The sequence below is a fragment of the Mastacembelus armatus genome, chromosome 24 (assembly GCF_900324485.2).
Source record: "Mastacembelus armatus chromosome 24, fMasArm1.2, whole genome shotgun sequence".
Classification (NCBI taxonomy): Eukaryota; Metazoa; Chordata; class Actinopteri; order Synbranchiformes; family Mastacembelidae; genus Mastacembelus; species Mastacembelus armatus.
This window is the reverse complement of record NC_046656.1, coordinates 18,097,298-18,122,780: the sequence shown is the minus strand read 5'-3', so window position 1 is coordinate 18,122,780 and position 25,483 is coordinate 18,097,298. Positions and strand designations below refer to the sequence as shown.

The 25,483-nt window shown below is 39.9% G+C and overlaps 2 protein-coding genes across 2 annotated transcripts; one reads left to right on the top strand and one right to left on the bottom strand.

Moving 5' to 3' along the window:
- Nucleotides 1–757: 757 nt before the first annotated feature.
- On the bottom strand, nucleotides 758–10,567 carry LOC113136925 (macoilin). The gene is made up of 11 exons (XM_026318085.2): nucleotides 10,355–10,567; nucleotides 8,970–9,111; nucleotides 8,734–8,860; nucleotides 8,508–8,631; nucleotides 7,996–8,174; nucleotides 6,975–7,443; nucleotides 6,718–6,876; nucleotides 5,472–5,642; nucleotides 4,728–4,854; nucleotides 3,897–4,071; nucleotides 758–3,218 (listed from the first exon to the last, which is right to left on the bottom strand). The coding sequence occupies exons 1-11, from the start codon at nucleotides 10,429–10,431 to the stop codon at nucleotides 3,028–3,030; spliced, it is 1,941 nt and encodes a 646-aa protein (XP_026173870.1). The 5' UTR covers nucleotides 10,432–10,567; the 3' UTR covers nucleotides 758–3,027.
- Nucleotides 10,568–11,577: 1,010 nt separating this feature from the next.
- Nucleotides 11,578–14,616, top strand: LOC113136923 (cysteine-rich venom protein TEL1-like). The gene is made up of 8 exons (XM_026318083.1): nucleotides 11,578–11,980; nucleotides 12,139–12,142; nucleotides 12,257–12,357; nucleotides 12,603–12,693; nucleotides 12,912–13,054; nucleotides 13,139–13,233; nucleotides 13,411–13,493; nucleotides 14,279–14,616. The coding sequence occupies exons 1-8, from the start codon at nucleotides 11,912–11,914 to the stop codon at nucleotides 14,404–14,406; spliced, it is 714 nt and encodes a 237-aa protein (XP_026173868.1). The 5' UTR covers nucleotides 11,578–11,911; the 3' UTR covers nucleotides 14,407–14,616.
- The last annotated feature ends 10,867 nt before the right edge of the window (nucleotides 14,617–25,483 follow it).

The following is a 25,483-nucleotide window of genomic DNA, read 5'->3' as shown; positions in this document are numbered from 1 at the left end:
ATGTTGACATCAACGGATTAAAGTAATTTTAACAACTTTGGCTCATCTTCTTTTAGATTCTGTGGCTCTGAATTGTTAGTGTTCATTGCTGAGGCTTTCAGCGCGACACCAGAGCTAAAATGTGCTGAACTTTAGATATTAACCCAGACCACGTTCATGTGTTAGCTGTTTGATGAGCTCTCTGCTAGTTTGCACTACTGTTCACGTTTTATTTTCGTGTTGGAAATGTCCTGGGTCTACTTCAGTCTACGCTGTGGCTAGTTTCTGTTAGGGTCTGTAGATAATGCAGGATACAAGTGTGTATGAGTGAACATGCTTGTAACCATCTTGTATGCTGTACGCTGGACACTGTGCTGTTTCTGCTACGCTTTTACCCACTTTTTCACTTCCTGAAATAATAAAAAAAAAAGACACTAGCAGCACTTTCAAGTCTTTTAGTGTCTTGTGTTTATCACAAGCGGAATTTAGGAGGAAATATTTGTTTTTTTTTAAAGTGTGACAAAAGGTCACACTAACAACGCATCAGGAACCCAAATTGGAATTTTACTTGAAAAAGACAGAAGTGTCAGAAATCTGCTCCCATTAGACTAAAACTGTAGCATTTCCCTTTTTCTAGCTATAACTTCTAGAGCCATTTTATCTTTAACAGTAGACACCAAAGTTGTAACCAAGTCATATGTTTTAAAGGAAATAATTTACACACAGGAGAGACAAATTTCAGTTGTTTAAATTATTTATACAAAAACACCGTCCTGGTGTATCAGCAGTGGGAGCTCTACCCTCAGAGCATCACTTTGAAATAACTTGTTCAAAATCTTACGAAACTGTAGCCCTTGTACAAGTATTTTCATGTACATACTTTAAAGTCACAATGTGTGCCCAAAGAACAGTTGAATAAAACACGATTCATGCTGACAAACACGTTGCTGTACAAAATTACAGCAGTATAATAGAAGTACAGCGAGACTAAAAAATGTCTTTTTTTTTTATATTTATAAAACACCTTAAAAACACGCTCTAAATAAAAAGCTACCAAAATGGTGACATCCAGTTCATGAGTGTTTTTCAGAGGTGTGGGTATTTTCAATTCTGTACATTAAAAATAATAATAAAAAAAAAACTACAAAAACAGTACATAGCACTTCAATTCAAACACATTACTGTTTCACATTAAATTTTGCGTTTTACTTCCCAGTTTGAAAGTAACGTATATAGGCACAGTCATTAAATTCATAAACCACTTTTAACTCATGGACTTTTTCAGACTTTTTTCCTTGTTTGCTCTTGTGGAGCAGAGAGCTGCAAAAATTAAAATGTAGTTAGTAGCTGTTGTGGAAACAAAGAGATAGTCGATGTTAATGGTGAGCTTGGTTTACTACATCTCCTCCACTTTATCAGGTCGCTCTGATAATTAAACATCCTGTTTCTCAGGAAACTCAGAGTGTAAGTATAAGTTTAATACAAAGACAACAGCCGTAAAATAGAAACACTAAGTTGAAAGGGTCTCATTCCAAAAACAAACTATCATCAGGAACTACATTGTACAGGACTTTTAAAGCTGCAGCAGGCAACTTGCTTCAGTGTCTGGGTACTAGGGCTCTTCCAACTTGGAACCTAAACACCTATGGGACTTTATTCATGTCTCTATTCAAGTACATGGGTGGCTTTAGCTCCGGAGGTAGAGCAGGTCACCTACTAACCAAAGAGTTGGTGGTTCGATCCTTGGCTTCTCTAAGTCTGTAAGTGTCCTTGGGCAAGACACTAAACTGGGAGTGGCTCCTGGTGGAAGGAGCCACCAGGCGGGGGGAGGTGGCTGTGGCTCCTTCAGTAACTCCCAGTGTAAGTGAATGGGGGGATGGGCCAGTGGTGTAAAAGTGTGAATGGGCAAATATGCTCTGAGTCAATCTGGGTGTGGATGAAGCACTACTCAGTATGTTTAGTCTTGATCATACAATTCACAAGCATAATTTCTGTTGTTTCATATGTCCCACTCACGTTGTCCCTGCTCACCCTCCAAACAGTGCGCTCTCAGACACAAAGCTTCCTGCTCACCGTTAAGCCATTGTCCTCACACTCAGGTTGCTCTTCATGAAAATTCTGCTTCTGCTTTTTGTGTGAAATGTTCAGAGTCACCTTCAGTGTGTTCTCTTTACTTCTTAGAACATCCCTTACAGGCAAATGCATCCGTTCCCTCCCTCTTTGGCTGTACTTCTCAAAGCTATACAAATAGCGTATTGCAAATAGTACTGAAATCTGTTGCATATAATTGTTTATTCCAAAAATCACGCAAAAAAGAGAAGTACATGTAATTAGGCCCAGCAGGGAGTTAATGGATGCACTCAGAAAATGAGGAGTAACTGCCTGTAAGGGGCGCTCTGAGTAGTAGAGCAAACACACGAGAACAGAGACTCACCAGTGCTGGAACTGACCCTTGTTGGAGCATTTTGACAGAGCTGTTATACAAAAATCCAAGAGCGGAGGTTTTTGCAAGACTGAAGCAGCGACCTGTGTGTGAGGAGGAGGATTTAACGGTGAGCACAGCAGCTTTATATCTGAGAGCAGACTTACAGTTTGGAGCATGAGCAGGGACTACTTAAATGAGAGGACAGGGCTGTGAAAGAAAGCAAATTAAAATGCCATGCTCTTGTCTAAAGAAAAAAACCCTATAAATAAGTAGAGATTATGTGACATGGGTAAACAAGTTCACAGGTGTTAAGGCAGGTGTATCTTTACATAAAAATGGTGCCTACAGCAGCTCTATGTATCAGATATTTGATTTTGGAGTGAAACCCTTGACATGGGAAAAAAAACAGGAAATATACCGAATGACGTCGTGTTAGCACCATTAGCACACCTAAAGGCATTTGACTTGCGGAGGCTCGTTTCCTTTCTACTCGCAGTTGGAAGCAGATCTTTATGGTGTTGTTTTGCTTTGCAATATAAACCATTAAACCCCTACCTCTTGTGTTAAGTGGTGGAGGGGCCCGATGAGGAGGTCTGAGGATCTGAAAAAGGCGAAGACATCTATTATTTCTTCAGACACTGGTACATCAGTGCTCGTGGATTCAGCATGTAGCGCTCGGAGTTGAGCAGCTTGGTGAGATACTGCGGCACCGGAGGACGAGGAGCCATGTAGGACACGCCGGGGCTGACGGCCATCACCTCTGCAATCTTCTGCTTCATTTCACTTATCTCCCGGTCCTGCTTCATCACTTTATCTATAGTTTAACCAAAGACATTTTACTATATGATGCAGCAATCCATAACATTTCCAGTGACAATACGTGTGAACATTCTAAATTAGGAATAACTCAGAAAAGCTGCACAACAAGAATCAATGAAATAAACACATTTCTAAATGTCTGATATGGTACAAAGTATAAGGTGGAAATTAGTTTTTTAGACTTTTTGTGTTGCCTCGCAAAAACATTTGCTTTGTGTGCATTACATTAGCTTTACTGAGCCCTTGAACGTGGAAAAAACATGGTCTAAAAAAATAATTTCCACCTGATACTTAAGGGGCTCCGTAGATATGTACCGGGATTCAAACATGTTCTAAAAAAATACCTGTACATTTCAGTTAAATATGTGTTTTGTTTTGTTTTCATGACAATTTATTAGGACCTGTGAACTCCAGAAAAAAAAACTACTATGTTGAGGAGTGGAGCCAATATGTAAAGTGTTTTTGGGCCCCATGGTGGAGCTAATGGATCCACTTGTCACTTTTAAATTTCTTTCTAATGTGATGGCATTTTCTAGATTTCTGTAAATTAGCAAACACAACCAAAAACATAGACTAAGTAGAAAAGGTCAAACAACAGCACTAAGTATTGAAAAAAACTATTAAATTAAGTTGCACACAGATAAAAACAAATAATTTAAAGAAGAACACAAACCTTGAGCGATTTCCAGCTGCCTGCGGGCATCTCCCAGAGCCGAGAACAGGTCCAGCTTGATGCGGGTCTCAGCGCTCAGGTTGTACTCCAGATGTTGAGCTTTCTCCTGCATCGCTGATAGAGTGGATAGCAGCATGTCTGTCTCCTTCTCTACACAGCGATACTTTCCCAAAGCCTGAACCCAAAAACAAACCACCAGTGAGAACACATCAAAAGGGCAGTTTAACCTGCGGTGACCACCAGGGGGAGTCTGCGTTTTGGTTTCCTAAGCATTTAATACATTTTCAAAATTTCAGTCCTGTTATTTCTGAAAATATTTTGGAGATGTTTTTTCACTTAGGGAACCAATGCACTAGAGAGAAAATGGTTTTCACACACGGATGATGAACTGGCCAGCCATTCAAAAAACATGAAAGCTGCACATGACAGATTCTGATATGCTTTAATTTTCAACAGTTCCTGAAGGAAGTGACCTGCACTCAGTCTTTTCGTTATAGCAGTGCAATGTTTTTATGAAAGACCTGGCTTCTGTTTCAGCATGCTTCATGGAGAGCATGCCACTAAAATGAAATTAAACCCCACACAGTTTAAAAACTGTGTTGAAAACCTGATACCACACAAAAACAACCACACAATAATATTGATGTGATGATGAAGGGCAACAGGTTTACTGCAGGCCAAAATAAAAACTAAAAGCACTAAAGTTTCCCATCACAACGGTTCAGTTTTCTAATGCAAATCATTACAGACAATAAAAAAAAAAAGACATCCAGTACCGGACCACTTGACACTCACAGACACAAACTCATTCTTGAAGAGAGGAAGGAATACCTCAACATCACTCTCTAGATCTACCACACGACTCTCTTTCACTTGATACTCCAGCTGTAGTTGTTTGTACTCTGTCTCTAGATCTTTAACCCTTTTCCTTAACATTTGGGTTTCACAGTGTTCCTGCCTGGTGTGGGAGACGGAGAAAATAACAGTTTGGAGTTGTAAGAGGGTTTGCATTTCAAATGAAGACCAGTTCACAAAGAGAGAAGCATGACATTTCATTTGCAGTTTTATTAAACTGTTTTTCATAATTAAGAAGGTTAATTCAACTGTTTGACATTATTGGAATTATACTGTTTTGCATAGAGTGAGATGAGAAGATTGATACTGCTCTCATTGCTGTGTTCATTGAGAAGCTACAGGCAGCAGCAGGTTAACTTAGCTTAGCATAAAGACGACTAACGGTGTCAAACAGCTAGCCTGACTGTTCTAAGGAAGCAAAATTTGTCCACCAGCACCTTGAAAGCTCAGTCATGATAAGATCAGATCTTAATACTGGTACTTATTAGCTTTGAACAGACTGAGGCTGATGGTTTCTCCCTGTTTCCAGTCTATATGCTAAGCTAGGCTAACCACTGGGTGGCTCCAGCTTCAGATGTCAGAGTGATATAAAACTCTGGGCAAAATTTCTCATAAATCAACAACAACATTTAATTACACTGAGTAGCATAGAAATGCAGATTCAGCTTTACCTTTCAGGCTCTAACAGGGAATGTAAAAGGTCTGACAGGTGTGAATTACCTGTTTGGTAGACTCCGTGCTGTGCTGGCCACCTCCTCCAGTTTCTGAGCATGAAGTTCAGCCAACTGTTTCTCAACAGTGAGTCTGGCATCCGTCTCTGCTCTGGTCTTTTTCTCCAGCATCCCACTGGTCTGTTTGTCCCGCTGTTTGGCTTTAGTCAGGCAGAGGATCCTGGCAGAAAGACATTAACCTCAAAAATGATGCCAAAATAAAAACCACATCCAAATAGACTCATCTGAGATTAACACACAGAAAACAGACGCCAGGTATTAAATGTCTTTCATCATCCTTATACCTGAGTCTCAACATGCTTAGAGTACAAATGTCTTTTTTTAAATCTAATTGTGTAATCACATGTGGAGGAACATTTTTACTTTTGTTTGAACAACATAACAGAAAATGTCTTAACAGGAACATGACCAAATCTGTGCACAGACTTTGAAGGAAATAACTAACAGTGAACTGTTAGAAACCTCAGCTGGAGCTGAAAGTTTAATTAAATGACTAGTCAATCTGCATAATAATTAATCAGTGCCCCTTTCATGTTGCATGAGTCATGCAGGTCATTTCTTTAAAATGAATTACTATAATTTTTAGCTGGTATTATTAGCCTTCTATGACAGAAAATGAAATATCTTCATGTGCATTGTTAGTCAACAAAAAAAGCTATTTCAATATGTCAGCTTGACATTTTTCACTATTTTACGATGTTTTATAGACCCAAGGATTAATTAACCACTCAAAAAAATAATCAGGGTAATAATCAAGAATGAAAATAAAAATTAGCTGCAGCACCACTAATAGCCAAATGCTAATGCTAATCAACCTGTCAATCAAAAGCAATAAGTGTTTATGCAGATCCACAATCAAAGGAGAAAGAACCTGGTTAAATAAAAGCCAGGTGACAGAACCTTAAACATCTCACGCTGTGACAAGTTCTCATTTATCTATAGAAGAGAACTGTGAATCATCATACGTCAGTATGAGAAATTATGGGATGGTTTGTTGCCAAGCTTTTAAAAAAAAAAAAAAAAAAAAAAATCTAACCATCCTTTTTAGTATTTAAACATCTGGTCAATAACTGCTTGACCAAAATGCTGTGTCCACTCCTAATGCTTTCACAGCCTCTAATTCTAACACCATTTCCTGTGTTTCTCCCTGTCTTACATTTTATTTATAGCCTGGTATAATTTGTGAAACAGCCACAGCAGCAGCCAAAGACAAATGTGTTTGGTGGCTCACTCACTTGCTCTGAAGTAGCATGTTGGACTGTCTGAGCAGAGAAATTTCTGGTCTCAGGCTCCTCTCACTGTTGGTCAGGTTGCAGATGTGACTTCGCAGCTCCTGCTCATTCTGCCTGCTTGCCTGCAGCTCACCCTTCAGCCTCCTCAGCTCCTGCTCCAGCCTGGAAGAAAGAAGAAGAAGGGGAGATTTTTTTAATATTGATTTTACCAGCACATGCCAGACTTCAAACTGGTGTGAACTGGATTATTGATGACTTACTTGCTCATCTGTTCAGCTTGGTAACTCTGAGCTGCTGTGGCACTCTTTTCTGTCACATCACGGCTGGGGCTGATGGTTTTTGAGCTGGATCTTTGTTTCTTCTCAGTCCTCCCAGCAGGTGGTGACGAAGTGTTTGTGCTGCCCCTGCGGGCTTTTGGTGAGGAGCTTTTAGCCAGGCGTATGGCTTTGTTTCCATGCTCCTCTTGAGGTAGATTATCTGGGGTGGTAGAGGATTCTGATCCTCCTGCCCCACTGTGGAGAGGATCTCTGGACTCACTGACACTGTGTTTGGATGAAGACGTCCGCCGGTTTGATTCAGTTGACTTTATCTCCAGGGTTCCCTTCTCAGTGGCTCTCTCCTCACTGCGGATCTGGAGACAGTCCACTGTGTGCACTTCATCATGGGCTACAACAGTACCATTCTGACACTGATACTGACTTGAATCAGGCTTTATCTTCCATTTTGAGTCTGCAGGTACAAAGAAAAAAACAAAGAAAAAAAAGATGTTAGTGACTGTCCTTGTCTTTTCTTAAACAGTCTTAGTGAATTTATGTTGTAGGTTTCTGGGTTTAATGCAACTTTTTTGTAAAAAGAGTTTTCTCCTTTGGACAACAAAGATCCATACTTAACTGAACTCAGTTCTGTGCCTATATATGAAAACATACAACAGTTTAGGGGAAAAAAACAGTGAAACTACTGTCTTTACAGTGAAAACAGTGGGGAAGGTTTGTCGCCTTTAGGTGTTTTAGAGGTTTTGTTGCACTCTCTACTCTCTAACTTAAGCTGGATGGACTCATCTGTGCTCCTTCCTCCGGGTGACCTCCAGCATTCATCCAATAAACCAGTGATCACACAAACAAACCCTACAGAAATGTGAACCTCTGAAGAGGGTGCAGCACAAAAACAGTAAGTGTATACATAGAAGCTGAGCAGAAGGCGAAATACACTGAAACACCTGCGGATTGTGTGAATGGTAGTTTGAAGTGTAAATGAATGGATATTGCAGGTGCACAGACTTACTGCTGCTGCCATCTGCGCCAGACTTGGGGTAAACCTGCAGGACTGGAGGGAGCGAGTGCTGCAGGAGGTGCATGTGGAAATCATTCTCACTCTGCACTGCTTTCTGTATGCGCAGCTTAAAGATGTTGGTGAAGTAGCAGGTGGCATCAAACCCAAGATACACGACAGGATAACCAATACTGAAAGAGAAAGAAGAGAAAGAGACAGGCAAAGAGTGTGTGTGACATGTATAAAGACAAACACATCTTTGAAGATTGTTTTCACAGATTTCTACTATTACTCTATTGAATAATGTATGCACATTTTACTTATTTCAATTCCATCTTGATTGGTAATTAGCTTGTAGCATGAAAGTGAAGTTCCTTTTGTAATCCAGGCTAATTCAAGTTTTATCACATTGTTGATTAATAAAAGTTTATTACTAATGCTTTTTATTACTCTGACATAATTTAGAGAAATCATTTTAATTCTGCTGAAGGCAGAGTGGGTGTTTTTTATTCACATCAACATACCAATGTGCGGCAAAAAGATGAGACAGGTTGCCATGAGAGGTTTTAAGGTCTTTGAGTCGAAGAGAAGCCTCTGTGTACACAAGAAGAATCCACAGGAACACCGTCGATATACAGATGCCTTTCTCTGAAAATAAATATAAAATCAGTTATGACAAGCTGGAAAAAGAGACTAAAGCAACATTTAATCAGTTAAAAATCACACAAATGCAAATTTAAACATACTCACCTGTGTGCCATATGTAATTGAATAATACATAGGTGCTTGCCACAAAAAACAGCCAGTGCAAAGGAACAAAAATTAAACAAAAGATGTCCAGAGTGAAGGCAGCACAGACAAAAACAACACAAATAACCTGTGAACAAAGAAAACCATAATTTCAGTAAAACACGCTACATTCTGTGTGATTCTCATCATCTGGGCCACTGCACACAATATGAAACCACACAGCAGGGGGACCTCACCAGCCCATGGTAGTGGAAAGTGGTATATACACTCCCAAAGAAGAGCCAGCACGGCCACAGGTACTCCAGTCTGAATTCAAGGATGAAATCTGCCAGCAGCACCAGTGTCCACATCATAATAAACTTCAGGAAGGTGTACGCACTGCAAACAGATGTAAAACGTATTAAGCTTGGATAATCATCTAGGCGCTAAAGAACAATGACTGCTCCCTCAATTATTTCGTTAGGCAACCACAAGCCAAGAGGAGCTATGGTTTGCTCCTTTGTTCTGCTCATCCATAGGCTGCTATCACATCGCCCCTTCTTTGTTTGGTAACCATGGCAATATTTTAGCCGGAGGAGAGAGGGAGCACCACAGCATCCTATTACACATTCAAGTTCACATCTACCTGACAAAAGTGTATTTCAAATAATATCACAGGTAACTTTCATTATACTACAAAATATCCTAATTATTTCACCTTTGTTTTATCATTATAATGATTAAATCTGGGAGAATGAGATGACACAGAGATGCAGCATCAAAACATCTTTAATTCCTGTACAGGATCAGATTTGCCTTATAATGTTACTAAAACAGCATAAATTTACTTCACTTGTATTTCAAATTTATCAGCTAAATATATATACACAAATGATTTCACAATAAAAAAAGCAATCAGCTAATCTTTAAAGAACAATGAGAACAAAATGGGCCACAGCAGCATCTTAAACTCATTATATATATAAAGCTTTATAATCTTAACAATCAAGTACATTGTAAATCACCTAAATGGTACTCTGAAGATAACTACCAAATGTGTAAGTTACTCCACCACAAAAAGAGCCGAATAATGTTCTAATTGACTCTTAGAAACATAAAATCATTAAAACAAAGCTGTATTTCTATTTTCCAAACACTGCTTTCATTGTTTGGTTGTGCCTATGCGAAAAAATGCTAAATAAAAACAAGTGGTTTCTTTCTGCTGTAGTAATCTTTTCCTGTCTGGGCTCTGTCTAGACGCCCTGAAATGGTGCTTTCATTTGCAAAACGAATCCTTTTAACCTACAGGCAACAAGCAAACGTGTGTTGGATGTGCACAGAGCATGCAGGAGCCAGTGTAAAAGCACACTGAGGTGAGAAATAAAAGCAGGCCGACGTTAACTTGCACAGCTGCTGATTCCTGTCTGTCTGTAAACAATGCAGACTGAAGTAACTCGGACCAACATTTCTACGCTCCTGCATCTTGAACTGACCCACATTAATGGTCCAGAGATGGCTGATCTACATTGTGAGACACGGATGAAGTGATGGGATGCGAGGCAGACAGGTGACCAGGATGAAATGTACACAAAGACCATAACAAAAGCAGCTTCGCTCCGCCAGGCGACGCGGCGCTAGATACCTCTCAGACAGCTTCTCGGTAATTTTCAGTTTTTTCATTTTCCGTAGCCTGTTCGCGTCCACATAACGTTTCTTCATCTTATGGCTTCTCCTCCCTCTGCGCTGCTGTTGGACACCGCAGCAGGGTGCAGACAAATAAAAAACAGAGGAATGCCTCTTTGTGGATGAAGATGTTCTCTGATGATGTCTGGCAACAAATACGGGCTGTGCGCATGCGCAGTGGAGACTGAGCCTACAAGTGTTAATTGCAGTAGGGGAGCAGATCAGCACGTTGTGCACACGGTCAAAAACGTGTTGTGTTAAATCATGATTTTACCAACTACAGAGGAGCACTGCATCAATATAAAAACGTAGACGTCATCTCGCGATGATCCGGATCTCGTAATTATGAGATCATGTAAAAATAATGATGGAGGAAGTAGAACGCCTCCGAACTTGCCTGGAAATCATCACGATTTTAAGATTTTTTCAGTATCATAGTAATTCACTAACAGCTGTCAGTACGAGCAATAGCACATTGTAAAGGTAACGTGCTAAAAACTAATTCGGCGTAATAGAAGTTCCAAAACAAACACATACAAGATTAAAAAAAACAGCCTCAAATTTGCAGCCCGCACTGTAACGCATTACATCTATCAACCGTAACATGCCCACTGACAGGTAAAGGTAATTCTGTTGATGATCTCGTTGCAGTGGCACCTGTCAACCTGTCAGTGGGTGGTACGGTGGCCGACAAGGGCAAACGCGCCACATAAAACACATGCAAGAGAGAAACGGCGCAACAGCAAAAACACACGCAAGAGAGAAACGGCGCAACAGCAAAAACACACGCAAGAGAGAAAACACAACGGAAGTGCGCCAAGCCGATAGGGGGACCCCGAACTGAGGGAACTTTTACGGAGGCGAGGGAGACACATGTAGTGATATAACCCGCGACTAATTTCGGAGGCTGCGCAGTGAGACGCAGCTATAGTTTTGAATTGCAACAGAATGAGCATCCTCTGATGATTGTTCTCATGTGCGCTAATATATGCTAAAAAGCCAAACTTTGTTGTTCATAACATCCCTCGGTTCGGGGTCCCCCGACCGGCCTGGCGCACTACCGTTGTGTTTTCTCGCTTGCATGTGTTTTGGCCGTTGCGGCGCTTGTGCCCTTGTCGGCCACCATAGAGGTGGGGTACATCAGACAGCAGGTGAGCATTCAGTCCTTGACTTGTGCTGGAAGCAGGAAAAACAAGTGTCAGGATCTAATTGACCTTGACAAGGGCCAAACTGTGTCCTTTCATAACCTTTACACAGGAGAACATACAGAGCAAGTAAGTTTCTTTATCACGTTAAATATAAACACAGACCGGCAGCTTTCAAGATATGGTCAGGTACATTAAATGGTACTGTGGTGACAAAAAGCTAACGTCCGTATAGTTGTTTTCGATAAAATGCCCTTGACTCTGTGTGTTTAATGTTCACGTGTGGTCCTGCATATATATATATATATATATATATATAAATCACAGCTGTGGCCTCTGGGGTCTGACAGTCCTGCATCTAACCCTAGACTATGTACACTTTCACCTTCCTGTGTGCCTTGAGCCTCTATGCTGCTCTTCTGGCACCAGGCACCTTAGCAGTAAGTATGAAGAAACTTTTTATTGCGGAGCAAATATTAAGGTGTTTTCTAAAATATTGAAAATGTAGCAATTTCTATCTCTCTCTACATATAAATATTTGAATATGTAATATATTAACCTATATTTTCTCTCTCATCTCTGAAAATCATACCTGAAGGGTGGTGAGTAATTGTAATTCCTATTCATACATGAATCCTCACTAAAACTTTGCCTTTTTTATTCACATTCAAACTTTACACAATTGTTTTTTTGTTGTTGTTGTTTTTGTTTTTTAGACACCATCCTAACCTCTTCTGCAGATCAGAATGAGATTGTGAACAAGCATAATGCCCTGAGGAGAGATGTTCAGCCAACTGCTAGTAACATGCTGAAAATGGTAAATTCTGCTTATGCAGAATAATACTTTCATAATTTCAGGAGCAAACTTTGTTTCGGACTTCAGTGAAAACATCTGATTCTAAGCATGAACTGTTGCTATTAGTGCTAGATTAATATTGCACATGGTCTCTCCTGCAGCATATCAACAAGGAATAGACAAGCACAGAGCGCCTGGGGATTATATGGAAAATACACTGTAAAGGGCTACATGTGCTGATTTAACGCTCACTCTGCTCCCAACAGAGCTGGAACAGTGAGGCTGAAGCCAACGCTCAGAGATGGGCCAACACCTGCTCCATGAAGCACAGCCCTGCCAGCTCCAGAAAGATCAGCAGTAACTTCCCCTCTGTTGTTTTTAACTAATGTTAATGTTATATAGATTACAAAAAGCCAGCCACGCTGTCACCTCAAATAAATGTAGATAAGATTCTGTGTTGATTAACAGGTTTTACCAAGTATCAAATACAATTAACTGACGTGTGATCATAAATTGAGCAGACAATTTTAGCAGTTTTTAAGAAGACTGAAGTATGTCTGCCTCTTTGACTGCAGCGAGCGACTGTGGAGAGAACCTGTACATGTCCAGCATTAAGAACACTTGGAGCGACGCCATCCAGTCATGGTATGACGAGGTGAAGAACTGGCGCTACGGAGTGGGACCTGTCAACGGAGGAGTGGTCGGACACTACACGCAGGTGCAGTTACATCTCAAGCCACATAGAGAGAAGAAGCAATAATGGAGAGAGGCAATAATCTCATGATTTTCTCTCTCTATTCAGGTTGTGTGGTACAGGTCCAACCAGATTGGCTGTGCCATGGCCTACTGCCCCAACTCTACATATAAATACTTCTATGTCTGCCAGTACTGCCCTCCGTGAGTACAAACATTTTGTGATATAAATGCCTTCTGTTGATACAAAATGTAAATAAGTAGAAAAGCTTTGCAGGTTTCTGTTTACTTGTCAAAACATGCACCAAATGAGTCTATCCGTGATGGGTCTGCACTGATAGCCAGTTTTTATATGATGGTTTGGCATATTTCACATTACAGTGGGAACTACCAATACGCTCGCCCCTACAAGTCTGGACCCTCCTGCGCTGACTGCCCCAACGCCTGTGACAACAAACTGTGCAGTAAGTGACAAGCAATGCAGGATATGTCAGCCCTTGTGAATGGAAACAGCTGATGAAACTATATAGACATTTATAGTATCCTACAATGTGACCGTATGAAGCTACTTCAACACTGTTTATTATCCTATAGAAATGATAATCTCTTATACTTTATTACAACAGTGTCTTATTGACAAACATCCACTTATAGGTTCCCACTGAAAGATATTATTGACAATTCATTCATAAATATATAGTGTGTTGTCACTAAAGTGATTTTGGAGTGGGCTACCCTATAGACATGAATGGTTTTATTCTCTAGGCATCATTAACTTACAATGAACTACAAAATATGATGAAACAAACTGACATGTATTTTCACTGTGGTCCATAATGAAAACCAGAAAAGATACGGCCCTGAGGTCTAGGTATTATAGTTTCTAAAGGGAAAGTAATCTGTCTGTGTGTGGTAGGGCCACACAGCCATCTCTTGTCAGATTTATTGTATAACAAATAGTTAGATCAAAGAGATGAAAATGGTTCTGGTCTTTGGTTCAGTCATGTGCTTGCTGTTAATAATTTACAGCTCTTTATTCATGATCAACTGTTGTATTTCTACCAGTTTTTTGTTATTCCCATAAATAATACATGAGAGGGAGGTCAGTTGAGAGTCCAACAAAAATATTAATGCCACGAGGGCTCTGCTTTTTTATAAAATGAAATTTAAGATTCTGTGCCTCTCTCCACCCCAATAAATTTCATACAATTATTTGTGTGTCCATTAATTTTATCCTTGTCTCTCGCAGCCAACCCCTGTCCCTACGCTGATCAGTACAGTAACTGTCCTGATCTGAAGCAGCAGTGGGGCTGCAGTAACAAGGATGTGGCCTCTTGGTGTCCCGCCTCCTGCAAGTGCACCACACAGATTATTTAAGAGCCTCATGTCCACATGGGCTCTGACTCAGTTTCAATAAAGATAATCATCTTTAAAGCTGGTGTTTTTCTTTCCTTGTGTTTAACAGCCCAAAACTGTTACATCTTAATGTTGTTAATGATGTTGTTCCCTCTGATTCAATACTTAAAGCTCTTTAACCTGCTCAGCAATCAGCAGAGACTAAAGAGGAAATTTATTTTGGCACAGTAGTTCTCTGGACCAGCACCGAAGGAGACCTTTGGCTGTAAATTTATGAAGAGGAAAGGGAACATACTTGACGGGGTGGATGTGGCAGAGGTGGGAGGAAGAGCTAATGCCACAGAGATTCCTAAATGTCAGCCAAGAAACGGCAACAGCTTGAAGCTAAACCTGCTGGCTAAAACTAAAGACTTCATAATTGTGTCTAAGCCCTTTGTCTTTATGGAACACATCCAAGATATTACGTTTTACTGCCTTTGTTAAACATGAAACTGATGTTTTTAGGCCTATGACAACACCCATTTATTTAATCATGATAAACTGATAAAACTTTAAGTTCACTCTGGCAGCTGTGGGGGATGTTATGTGGATTAGTCCAGGCTGCCAGGATTCCACAGGAAGCCAAAAAAGGTAACTTCCACTAAGATAAGAGAGCAGGCCAACTCTGAATTAAGCTACTGTTTCTAATAATTGCTCAGAGGTGGCATGTAAGTAAGTACAATTATGGAGCTGCTTTACTCAAATACTTTGAGTATTTCTACTTTGAACCACATAAAGGCTAATATTAAGCGCATCTTGGCAGAGGCAAGTTGATGCTGCAAAATTAATATTAGCTGTGATATTATAGTATAGTATACTATGGTACTTTAGGTATTAAGCATTTATTATTATTTATTGTTATTTGAGATCACAACATAAGGCTTTGGATGTTTGAAGTTTTCATTATTGGTATTTGCCTCCATCATGTCTGCCCGTCACTTTTCTTTCAAAGTGCATAGTGCATACTTTAACATCATTTTTATTTTACCACATCTGAGGCTGTCACGTCTGCATGCCTCTCCTCAGAGGGCCACCACATGTTGGTTGCACAGCAAGTTTCTGGTTTAAGCAAGGCCGTGTTTGTATGAGTTAGGCTCATGTTGTCTACATTTGGGAAGCACAGATGGATCTATTGGCTCACCTGCTTGGAATTCATTTGTTTTTTCTGTTTGTGTTTTTTGTTTTGTTGATTTTTCACTATGCATTTAAAATGAAGATTGTTTTTATTTTACTTCATTAAATAACAATATGCTCTTCAACTTCAACATTTGATTTCCCATTGCTACGCTGTTACACGCACTGCCATTGTGTTGAGATTAGGTCCCTTTCCATGTGATAACACACCACCTCCATTGAAAATAAACACACTTGGGTGTGAATTCGTGTAATCCTGACTACATGCCAGAAGAGACTCCCTTCTTATGCGACACCATGTAGGAAAATGGAGAAGTAAAAGGACTTATTTCTGTTCTGTCAATGCGATCCCCATGAGAAACACCTGAAGTGAGCAGAACAGGGAGCTGGAAGGAGTGTTATTCCCCCAGCAGTGGGGAGATAAGAGGATGAGTTTTTCCTCCGTCAGTGAGTCCAGCGATAGCGGAGGTTCTGTGGCTTGGCCGAGCTTGATAAGCCTGGCTGTGCCATCCTGTGGGGCTTATCAACTACGGCAGCAAGCCTCAACAGTTAGGCCCAGTGCCTCAAAATGTTTATGACTTCGGCGTCAGTTTGTCTTCCTGCACAGCACGTTGTGTAATATGGGAAAAATAGTAACTGTGCACATGATCTGCAAGGATAAAACTGATGTAGGTTTTCTGTAGCAAAAGATGCTGCGCAGTGAAATAAGCTAAACCCTCTGAGGTTGAGTTAAAATCCAACATGTTAACACAGCTAACACACTGTCAGACAGTGCACTCTGTGTCTAGTGACAGAAATCCAATCCAGAAGATACCTTTCCCTTGCCATTTAAATTAATGAAATGGTGCCGGAAAGGGGGAGCAGAAAGTGTGAAAAAATACAGTGAGTAACCGAAACACGAAAAGACATTTCATAGTTAGAAAAAAAGGCAGCAAGATACTTTTGAGATCAGTTTCATCAGTCAGTCCAGACTTAAGTAACTTCGTTTAGTCTGAGCTGTTATCTAGAAACATGACGGTCCCTTTGGATTTGAAATCAGATGCTGAAAAAAACAAGGGCTCACTCCATTTGAAAGTGACCAAAGATCTCAGGGCTCAGTGCACTAAACTGTATTTGGTTTACTATGTTCAAATGACTTTAATAAGATGAAATACTCTACGACCCTTAGTCAACCAGCCTCTGAAAGTAAGAGTCACAATTGTTCTAAATTGCCTATAAAACAAAATGTGGGCATTTTACTGCAGCACAAAATCACAGTTAATCCATTAACAAACAAAAAATCATCAAATACATTAAACCTATCTTTAACACAATAGCTGACTCACATTTAAAGTTAGAATCAGGCTATATCACACTCTTGTCTCCAGCTCCATAATGCTTTATAAAAGACTACAGATAAAACTATATTTCTTGTTTAATATGTACTGACGTGTCACCTGTGCTTCAGTAACATTCAGGCCTCCCACTAACCACAACAGAGCACTGTAGTTGTAGAGTTTCCTTCCTTTCCTCAGCTCGCCTCTTAAGCTTTCTTCACACACAGCAGAACATCTGAACCAAAGCCCACTGACAACAGGTCTCCTCTGTCACAAAGCACCAACAGATCAGTTTCATTGATGAAGGCCTGAAGGAATAAGGCCTGCAGATATGGCAAACACTTTATTTCTAATCTATATGTAGTGGCTAGTCCTGCAGAAACCCCATACTTTCTTACATTGTCCTGAGACCCTTGTAACCTGAGGTCTGCATATAAGCATGGGGTTTGGCTGCACTCAGCGCTTCCTATAGAGCCTGTTAGTGTGACATTGTTTAATCAGTGAAGTTGATTTCTACAAGATAAAACACAACAGGCCCGGTTCACGTGAATCATTAGCAAATGTTCTTTTCCCAGTCCGCTGCCTGTTTGAGAGATATTCTGGCTCAGTAGTCCTACATGAAACAAACATCTGGAGAGCCTACATCAGAGGAAGTTTTTCTGCTTTAGTATAACTGGAGTGAAATCATTTAGTCAATGATGTGTGAAGTAGGTTCAGTAAAATACACCATGCAGAGCTGAAGGAAAACTAACTCCCACAACATAAAATGTAAGTTAATAATGGTACTTTTAGAAACAGTTACAAGTTGCAATTAAATTGCTTTATGATAAAAAAGTAATTTAATTTGGTTTTATTCCCTAAAGATATTAATAGGAACACAGTTTGGATTTCAATCGAAAGCATATAGTTAGATTTTCTCCTTTGATTGGTCAATTAGCCAAATAAAATGAGTCTGAAAATGTAGTCTATTTCTATGCACTATGTTTTCTCTTTCTCCCTAATTTTGTTTTTTAATGTGAGGAACTTATATTCTTTTATTCATTTCTGTAGATTCTGTGTCAAGCCGCAAAACTCAGCACTCAAGTTTGAATAGTGTTAATGTAGTTACCTTGAAGCTAATGTCACTATGAAGAAGCATAAAAGCTGATGAAACAGAGAGCGGGCACCTTGTTTTAGCACTTTAACAAGTCATAGGTCTCGTTACACTCGCTTGCTTTTGGTATTGATCTCACTGATGCTAAAAACAAACCTTTGTATCAGTAGTATTGACACTTTCGCGTTTAATTTACCTGCTGCTAATACACACCAGGAGCCAGAGCAAAAAGCACGGCAACAAGAAACAAGACAATTTTTGAAACCCGTATAAATTTTAGACCATTTTTGGCTCAATGCAGCTGTATCCCTGAGTCTTGTTTCAGTTTTTGGATACGCATCAGTCCATTTTTACACCCCTACTGTGCAGACACCAACCTCTCATACATTCTAAGACCCACCTGCTATTTTTCAAAGACTGGCTTCTATGTTAAGACTCATAATCTCATAATCCTTATTACCCAACATACGTGAACTGCCTTTACAACTTTGTGTATTAGATTAGGAAGACTTAATGCCCTGACAAAAATTGCATGAGAGCAGAACATTATTTTCTCCAGAGCGCTGTTCTCCCTGCAGTTCTCTGGCTATTTTTCCCACCCTTGGCCTTAATAATAAATAAACTCCTCAGGCCTTTACATCTGCTTATCACAGCTGCCACAGTAATTTGACACAGACATTTGCCAGGCCTGACATTTACACAGAAGAAGAGGAGAACTTTCCTTTTTTTCCATCCTGGTACATCTGTTTGCCATTATCCCGTATGAGGGAAATTCATAGATCAAAACCAGTGCAGTCCTGATACAGTAGTTATATGATGTGAAAAATGACAAGAACTGCCAAAACACTTACATGCCCATCCCTCGTAAACACTGGTACCACTTCGCTTTAGTTTAGATTCTTATTAGTACATTAACTCTGCCAGCTAACTAACAGTATGTACCAGTTAAATATTTAGGAATGACTCATCTCAAGATTAACTACTTTGTGTGGTGCCACCCCTTTTAATATCCACTAAGATGGTGAAATGATCTCCAGGAAATCAAGGGAAGTTTGAAGGGAAAAAAAAAAAATGTTTTTCATTTTTATTTCCCAGTTGAATTTCAGGTGTTTTCTTTTTTCCCAGATTACAGAATAAAAAAACTACAGCAGGTGTTGTGTAACCTGCCTGGAGCTACAACAGCAATAAAAGTATAATAGATTTCACACATCTTTCTCTTGTATTATTCAAATGAGCTGCTACCAGCTCCAAATGTGAAGACTGTTTATTTCAGTAAATTCAAATCATGTGTTTTCTATTATTTTCTTGGAGATACACACTGAATCTGGCTGAGAGTATATTTATATAGTCTCTATATATTTTATACACTCTCAGTTTGTTTCATCACATTTTATAGTTCATTATAAGTTATATTTTGACTGTGACTGGCCTAAGTTTCACAGGGAATATAAACAACTGACCTGGAAAGAGATTCATAGCAGGCCACAGTTGCATAATGAGAGGTGTCCACTCACCACTGAAGGTTCTGTATTATTTTACAGACATAAACAACAAGGGACACTGAGTTGGTAAACAAGTTGTTATCAAGTGTCATGAATTTTTTTCTAATTTATGCTGCTGTCAGAAACAATTGTGCATAATACTATATATTTATCACTGGCATGTAAAGTATTTTCATTGTTCTCTGTAGGTAAATTAATGTATGTAATCTGAGTGAATACTGTAACAGGATGCAAACACTGCAAAAAAAGCAGACTCACTGTGCACAAAATGAATAAGTCATGACTGATCCTTGATGAAATAATCCAAGAAAAACTTCAGAGTCTCTGAAACTATGACTGAACAGGCACCTTTATTTTCTGCACTGAAGACAGAAGATACTCTCACTGCCGTAATAAATCTGCAGTCATACCCTCCATGCAATAATAAACCTTGAAGTGAAGATTTCTATATGACTTAAATGCTAATTTTACCACAAACATCTGTTTGAACAGCTGATGTTTTGCTACACGAACCACATCTTTGCCATGTATGGTGTTGTGATCACTGATTTGGCACAAGGGACAAAACTGTCATGATAAAAGCTTTGAAAGAGAAGAATTCAAACAGAGATTCCCAAACAGAAGCAAATGGCCTCATTACTGTATATCTGGGCAGCCCTTATGTAATTCACAGCTTCCTCTAATAATCAACATGGGTAAATATTTAAAAAGCTATATGCTCAAACAAAGGACACTTAATATATATTTTGCTTCACAGCTGAAAATTCTTTAATATAATCACTAAATTGCTTTAAATTAATATTTTCAATAGAGAGTATATACAGTGGGTACGGAAAGTATTCAGACCCCTTTAAATTTTTCACTCTTTGTGTCATTGCAGCCATTTGCCAAAATCAAAAAAGTTCATTTTATTTCTCATTAATGTACACTCAGCACCCCATCTTGACAGAAAAAACAGAAATGTAGAAATTTTTGCTAATCTATTAAAAAAGAAAAACTGAAATATCACATGGTCATAAGTATTCAGACCCTGTGCTCAGTATTGAGTAGAAGCACCCTTTTGAGCTAGTACAGCCATGAGTCTTCTTGGGAGTGATGCAACAAGTTTTTCACACCTGGATTTGGGGATCCTCTGCCATTCTTCCTCGCAGATCCTCTCCAGTTCTGTCAGGTTGGATGGTGAACGTTGGTGGACAGCCATTTTCAGGTCTCTCCAGAGATGCTCAATTGGGTTTAGGTCAGGGCTCTGGCTGGGCCAGTCAAGAACGGTCACAGAGTTGTTCTGAAGCCACTCCTTTGTTATTTTAGCTGTGTGCTTAGGGTCATTGTCCTGTTGAAAGGTGAACCTTCGGCCCAGTCTGAGGTCCTGAGCACTGTGGAAGAGGTTTTCTTCCAGGATATCTCTGTACTTGGCTGCATTCATCTTTCCTTCAATTGCAACCAGTCGTCCTGTCCCTGCAGCTGAAAAACACCCCCACAACATGATGCTCCCACCACCATGTTTCACTGTAGGGATTGTATTGGGCAGGGGATGAGCAGTGCCTGGTTTTCTCCACACATACCGCTTAGAATTAACGCCAAAAAGTTCAATCTTGGTCTCATCAGACCAGAGAATCTTATTTCTCATAGTCTGGGAGTCCTTCATGTGGTTTTTGGCAAACTCTATGCGGGCTTTCATATGTCTTGCACTGAGGAGAGGCTTCCGTCAGGCCACTCTGCCATAAAGCCCCGACTGGTGGAGGGCTGCAGTGATAGTTGACTTTGTGGAACTTTCTCCCATCTCCCTACTGCATCTCTGGAGCTCAGCCACAGTGATCTTTGGGTTCTTCTTTACCTCTCTCACCAAGGTCTTCTCCCACAATTGCTCAGTTTGGCTGGACGGCCAGGTCTAGGAAGAGTTCTGGTCGTCCCAAACTTTTTCCATTTGAGGATTATGGAGGCCACTGGGCTCTTAGGAACCTTGAGTGCTGCAGAAATTCTTTTGTAACCTTGGCCAGATCTGTGCCTTGCCACAGTTCTGTCTCTGAGCTCCTTGGGCAGTTCCTTCGACCTCATGATTCTCATTTGCTCTGACATGCACTGTGAGCTGTAAGGTCTTATATAGACAGGTGTGTGCCTTTCCTAATCAAGTCCAATCAGTTTAATTAAACACAGCTGGACTCCACTGAAGGAGCAGAACCATCTCAAGGAGGATCAGAAGAAATGGACAGCATGTGAGTTAAATATGAGTGTCACTGCAAAGGGTCTGAATACTTATGACCATGTGATATTTCAGTTTTTCTTTTTTAATAAATTTGCAAAAATTTCTACATTTCTGTTTTTTTCTGTCAAGATGGGGTGCTGAGTGTACATTAATGAGAAATAACATTAACTTTTTTGATTTTGGCAAATGGCTGCAATGACGCAAAGAGGGAAAAATTTAAAGGGGTCTGAATACTTTCCGTACCCACTGTATATATGTATTACACAGCTGCAACTTGCCTGGATATTCTTTGTTTCTACTGGTAGTGAATCACTCCTGCACAGTGCAAATATTTCAAATACTGTAAGTTTAACAAGACATGTGAGTTACATCATATAGACAAAGCTCCTCCCAGTAATGTGGTCTGTGCTACCTTCTGCGTGACCACGGCATGTTTGAAATAATCTCTTCTTTTCCTCCCTTTCTAGTTCACAGACATGCCCCAAACCCCCAATCTCCCTACATCCTGAGCACTGAAAGCCCACTCCCCAGTTATGTCGGGATGTTTTCTGGTTGCTATTTTCTCCCCCCTCCCACTTTGTTTTCCTATTTCTATAGGAAGTCCTGGGTTGTGGCCGTATCATTTTAGTTTTTATTAAGATGCGGTGATAGCATGCCAGGTCTATTTCCAGATGGAGCCACACAAGGAAGGGTGAAGCCCCTCAATTAGGCATCATTTAAAGAAGCCTACACTAGATAAAGTAATTACAACATCACTGCAGGAAGACTCTCTGTTTAAAACGCATCAGGATATGCTACAGCAGAAGCTGCAGTATGGGCTACCAAAAGCAAAAAATGGCAACAATTAATTTCAGGCAGGATGGATTTTAAAAAAAAAGTCCTGTGGAAAACAAAACACAAAAAACACAAATGTGTTTTATGTAAGCTTGAACACATCCCCACTCATGCTCTTACTCTGCTAGCTTGACAAATAAAATTAAAGCATCATGAGTTCAAGTACAACTCTTGATCCGTCACACTTCACCCCTGTGTGAATGCATCTCTTGGCACTTGATCTACCAGTAGAAATGTCAGATTTAAAATTTAATAATGTTTTATCATACAGTTCATATTTGCAGTGGCCTGGGACCAGAATTTTGTTGTTATCTTTGTAATTGAGGAAACTAGAAAGCAAAGCAAAGATTTATCTCCATGAGTAACTAGAGGTCCCACGACACAGACACTACCAGCCTGTTACACACTTGCTGAAATAGACCGCATACTGTAGCTGTAAACAGTGAACATGTGTTGAAATGAAAGAGCCATGCTTACACAGGAAGCCAGCTAATGCCAAAGTATTATGTAATAAAAATTACCATACAGTATATCAGTTCCATATAGCTGCAAGCAAAGTTCACACCTTTCTGCTGAAAGTTGAGCTTTTTAAAAAATCTTTATCCCTCTATGATTTAATTAGCAATTACCTTAACCATTACTAAATATCTTTAAAATGTATGTACTGGCTTCAAATACTTACTTACTATATATGATATGCAAAAACAGTTAACTGCAGTTTCTCTGTATCAGGTTTTACACATGTGGTTTTGATCCCAAAGCGTTCATACTACACACAATCCTCTGTCTGCACTGCCTTTTCCCTTTTGACTGATGGCTATTGCACATCCCACAGTAACATGAGAGGGGCCGGTGCTTAAATCCTTCACACACCTGTTAAACATTCAAGTGATCTCAGCCATCTTCAAACAACATTATCGGACTATCGGTATCTGCAGTTGTACACAAAGTCATTTAGGCGCATAGGTGCTACCTTAAGAGAGCATGTTCACGTTTGCCTGACACAAAGGTATTTTTCATATCAAGACCTTATCTGCCATATTTTTTTCCCCACTGCACCTGAAACTAAAAAACAGATGTACACTCTCTTCACCCAAGCACACACAGAAATGGTAATGAGACACACTATAGAACACTATATAGAGAAATAATTGCCCTTTACCTAAATAGCATAAAAGGCCACCGCAACATAAACATGATGAAATCTTGTGATTGTTCTTGATTGCTAACATCTAACATGCTGATTAGCTCGCTGCATAGGCTTCCCTCTCAGTGGGCTTATCAGGGTGTGCAACTGTTCCCCTCACCCCAGTCACAGGAAAGAAGGGGTGGGGTACATTCAGGGATGTGTGCTGAGAGTGCAGCCCAGGGATGGAAAGGAGGAGTGTGTGTCAGCTAACACAGCTGCATTCCAGCAGCCCCTCTGCAGATCAGAGGTGAGATGAACCTCACTGCAAATATCTACAAATGGGTAGAAATTCTCGATGTTAGTAATGGTCAGGGGAGCGTAAGAACAGAGACGTTAGTCATGTCAGCACAAGATTTCTTGACAACTTTTGGGAATCTTCATGCTCCTAAAAGGTTGATTCCTCAACTCTAAATCACTCACAAATGCCACTCTGTTTTCCTGAGTGATCTGTCTGGTGTTGTGCTTATTGATGGTTATGTCCGGTGAGGTGAAGTGCAAAAATTTTCAGCACAACAAAAAGTGAGAGTAGCTGTGTCTACTGCAACAAATGTAACTGCATTTGGCTGTCTTTGAAAAATGATACTATGCATAATTTGCTATTTACTTAGCCTTGCATTGGGTTCAGTCCTGTCAATCCTGTCCTGTATTATTCACTTCTATTTCAAATACTCCCTGAACCTATTTCCTGTTCCTACCATAAAAGCAAAAAAAAAAAAAAAACAATTTGTTTTATTATCTAATTGGCAAAATCATGAGAAAATATTAAGTAGATTCGTGCCCCCAAGGGGACAGACACTTGGGAGAATGGTAATGCTTTTTCTACTACACATAATTTGTCATTCTCCTGAATCTGGATCCTTTGAGGAGAAGAGAAACAACTAAACTGCTCATCATTAGCTTCAACAGCAGTTATCCACTAAGTCTGAAATTAACCACACGTTTGACCCTGGAATGCTGATTCCTGCTCCTGCTGCCACACTGCACCAGGCCTAAAGGGCTGCAGTCGGCCACAGAGATAAGCATGTGTGTCTCAAAGCAAAAGGCACAACCCGTTCTGCAGGAAATAAGCAGCACAGGGTTAATAAAAACAAGAACAAAAGTTTCAGTACCCTTCAGTGAAACACCTGCTGGTTCAAAGAAGACCAGAATTCTGCAGCTGCAAAAAATAAATATGCATTACACATACATGTTGAATTCCAACATATGATTTCATTTTCTAGGAGATTCCTTTCTCATTTCTCAGGTGAAAGGCTCTAGAGTAGAAAACTAGAGACTATGACTCATTATACCTGGGAGAGCAGCGGTTTCATAGACACTACAACATGAGTGACTGATTCCAGTAGCCGTAAACACTGAATATCTACTTGCTCTTTCATCCTTGACCTCTATGGAGACAAGGATACAGTATATTTAAGCATGTCTAAAAGAAATGCCAACTCAGTACAAATTTCCCAAATATTATCATAATGTTTCCTCTGGCTTTCTTCAAAAAGAAGTTATATCTTCCAGGTGAGTCCAAGCAATAAATCTCTGCATGGTCCAGGACATTTCATAAAAAGAACAATTTTCAAAATGCTGACAAGCATCAAATACAATCCAAAGGGTAACATACTCATACTGACCTGTCAATACTGACCTGTAGAGACAGACTAATAATAAAAACCTATAACAACTAACTTTTCACTATGAAGGAACAAGATTCATAAAATATTTCCACTGCCTCACTGTGAGGTAAGGTCAACTGAAAGAACTCTACTCCATTTATTTATCAGGCCTCATAAACCTGAC

Excerpts from the sequence above, each read along its gene's own strand:
- LOC113136923 (XM_026318083.1), top strand. The coding sequence starts at position 11,912 with ATGTACACTTTCACCTTCCTGTGTGCCTTGAGCCTCTATGCTGCTCTT. Across the intron at positions 12,694-12,911 it reads CAGCTCCAGAAAGATCAGCA|CGAGCGACTGTGGAGAGAAC; the intron begins GTAACTTCCCCT and ends CTTTGACTGCAG. Across the intron at positions 13,494-14,278 it reads CTGTGACAACAAACTGTGCA|CCAACCCCTGTCCCTACGCT; the intron begins GTAAGTGACAAG and ends TGTCTCTCGCAG.
- LOC113136925 (XM_026318085.2), bottom strand. The coding sequence starts at position 10,431 with ATGAAGAAACGTTATGTGGACGCGAACAGGCTACGGAAAATGAAAAAA. Across the intron at positions 7,444-7,995 it reads TGGCGCAGATGGCAGCAGCA|ACTCAAAATGGAAGATAAAG; the intron begins GTAAGTCTGTGC and ends TTGTACCTGCAG. Across the intron at positions 3,219-3,896 it reads GCAGCTGGAAATCGCTCAAG|ATAAAGTGATGAAGCAGGAC; the intron begins GTTTGTGTTCTT and ends GTTAAACTATAG.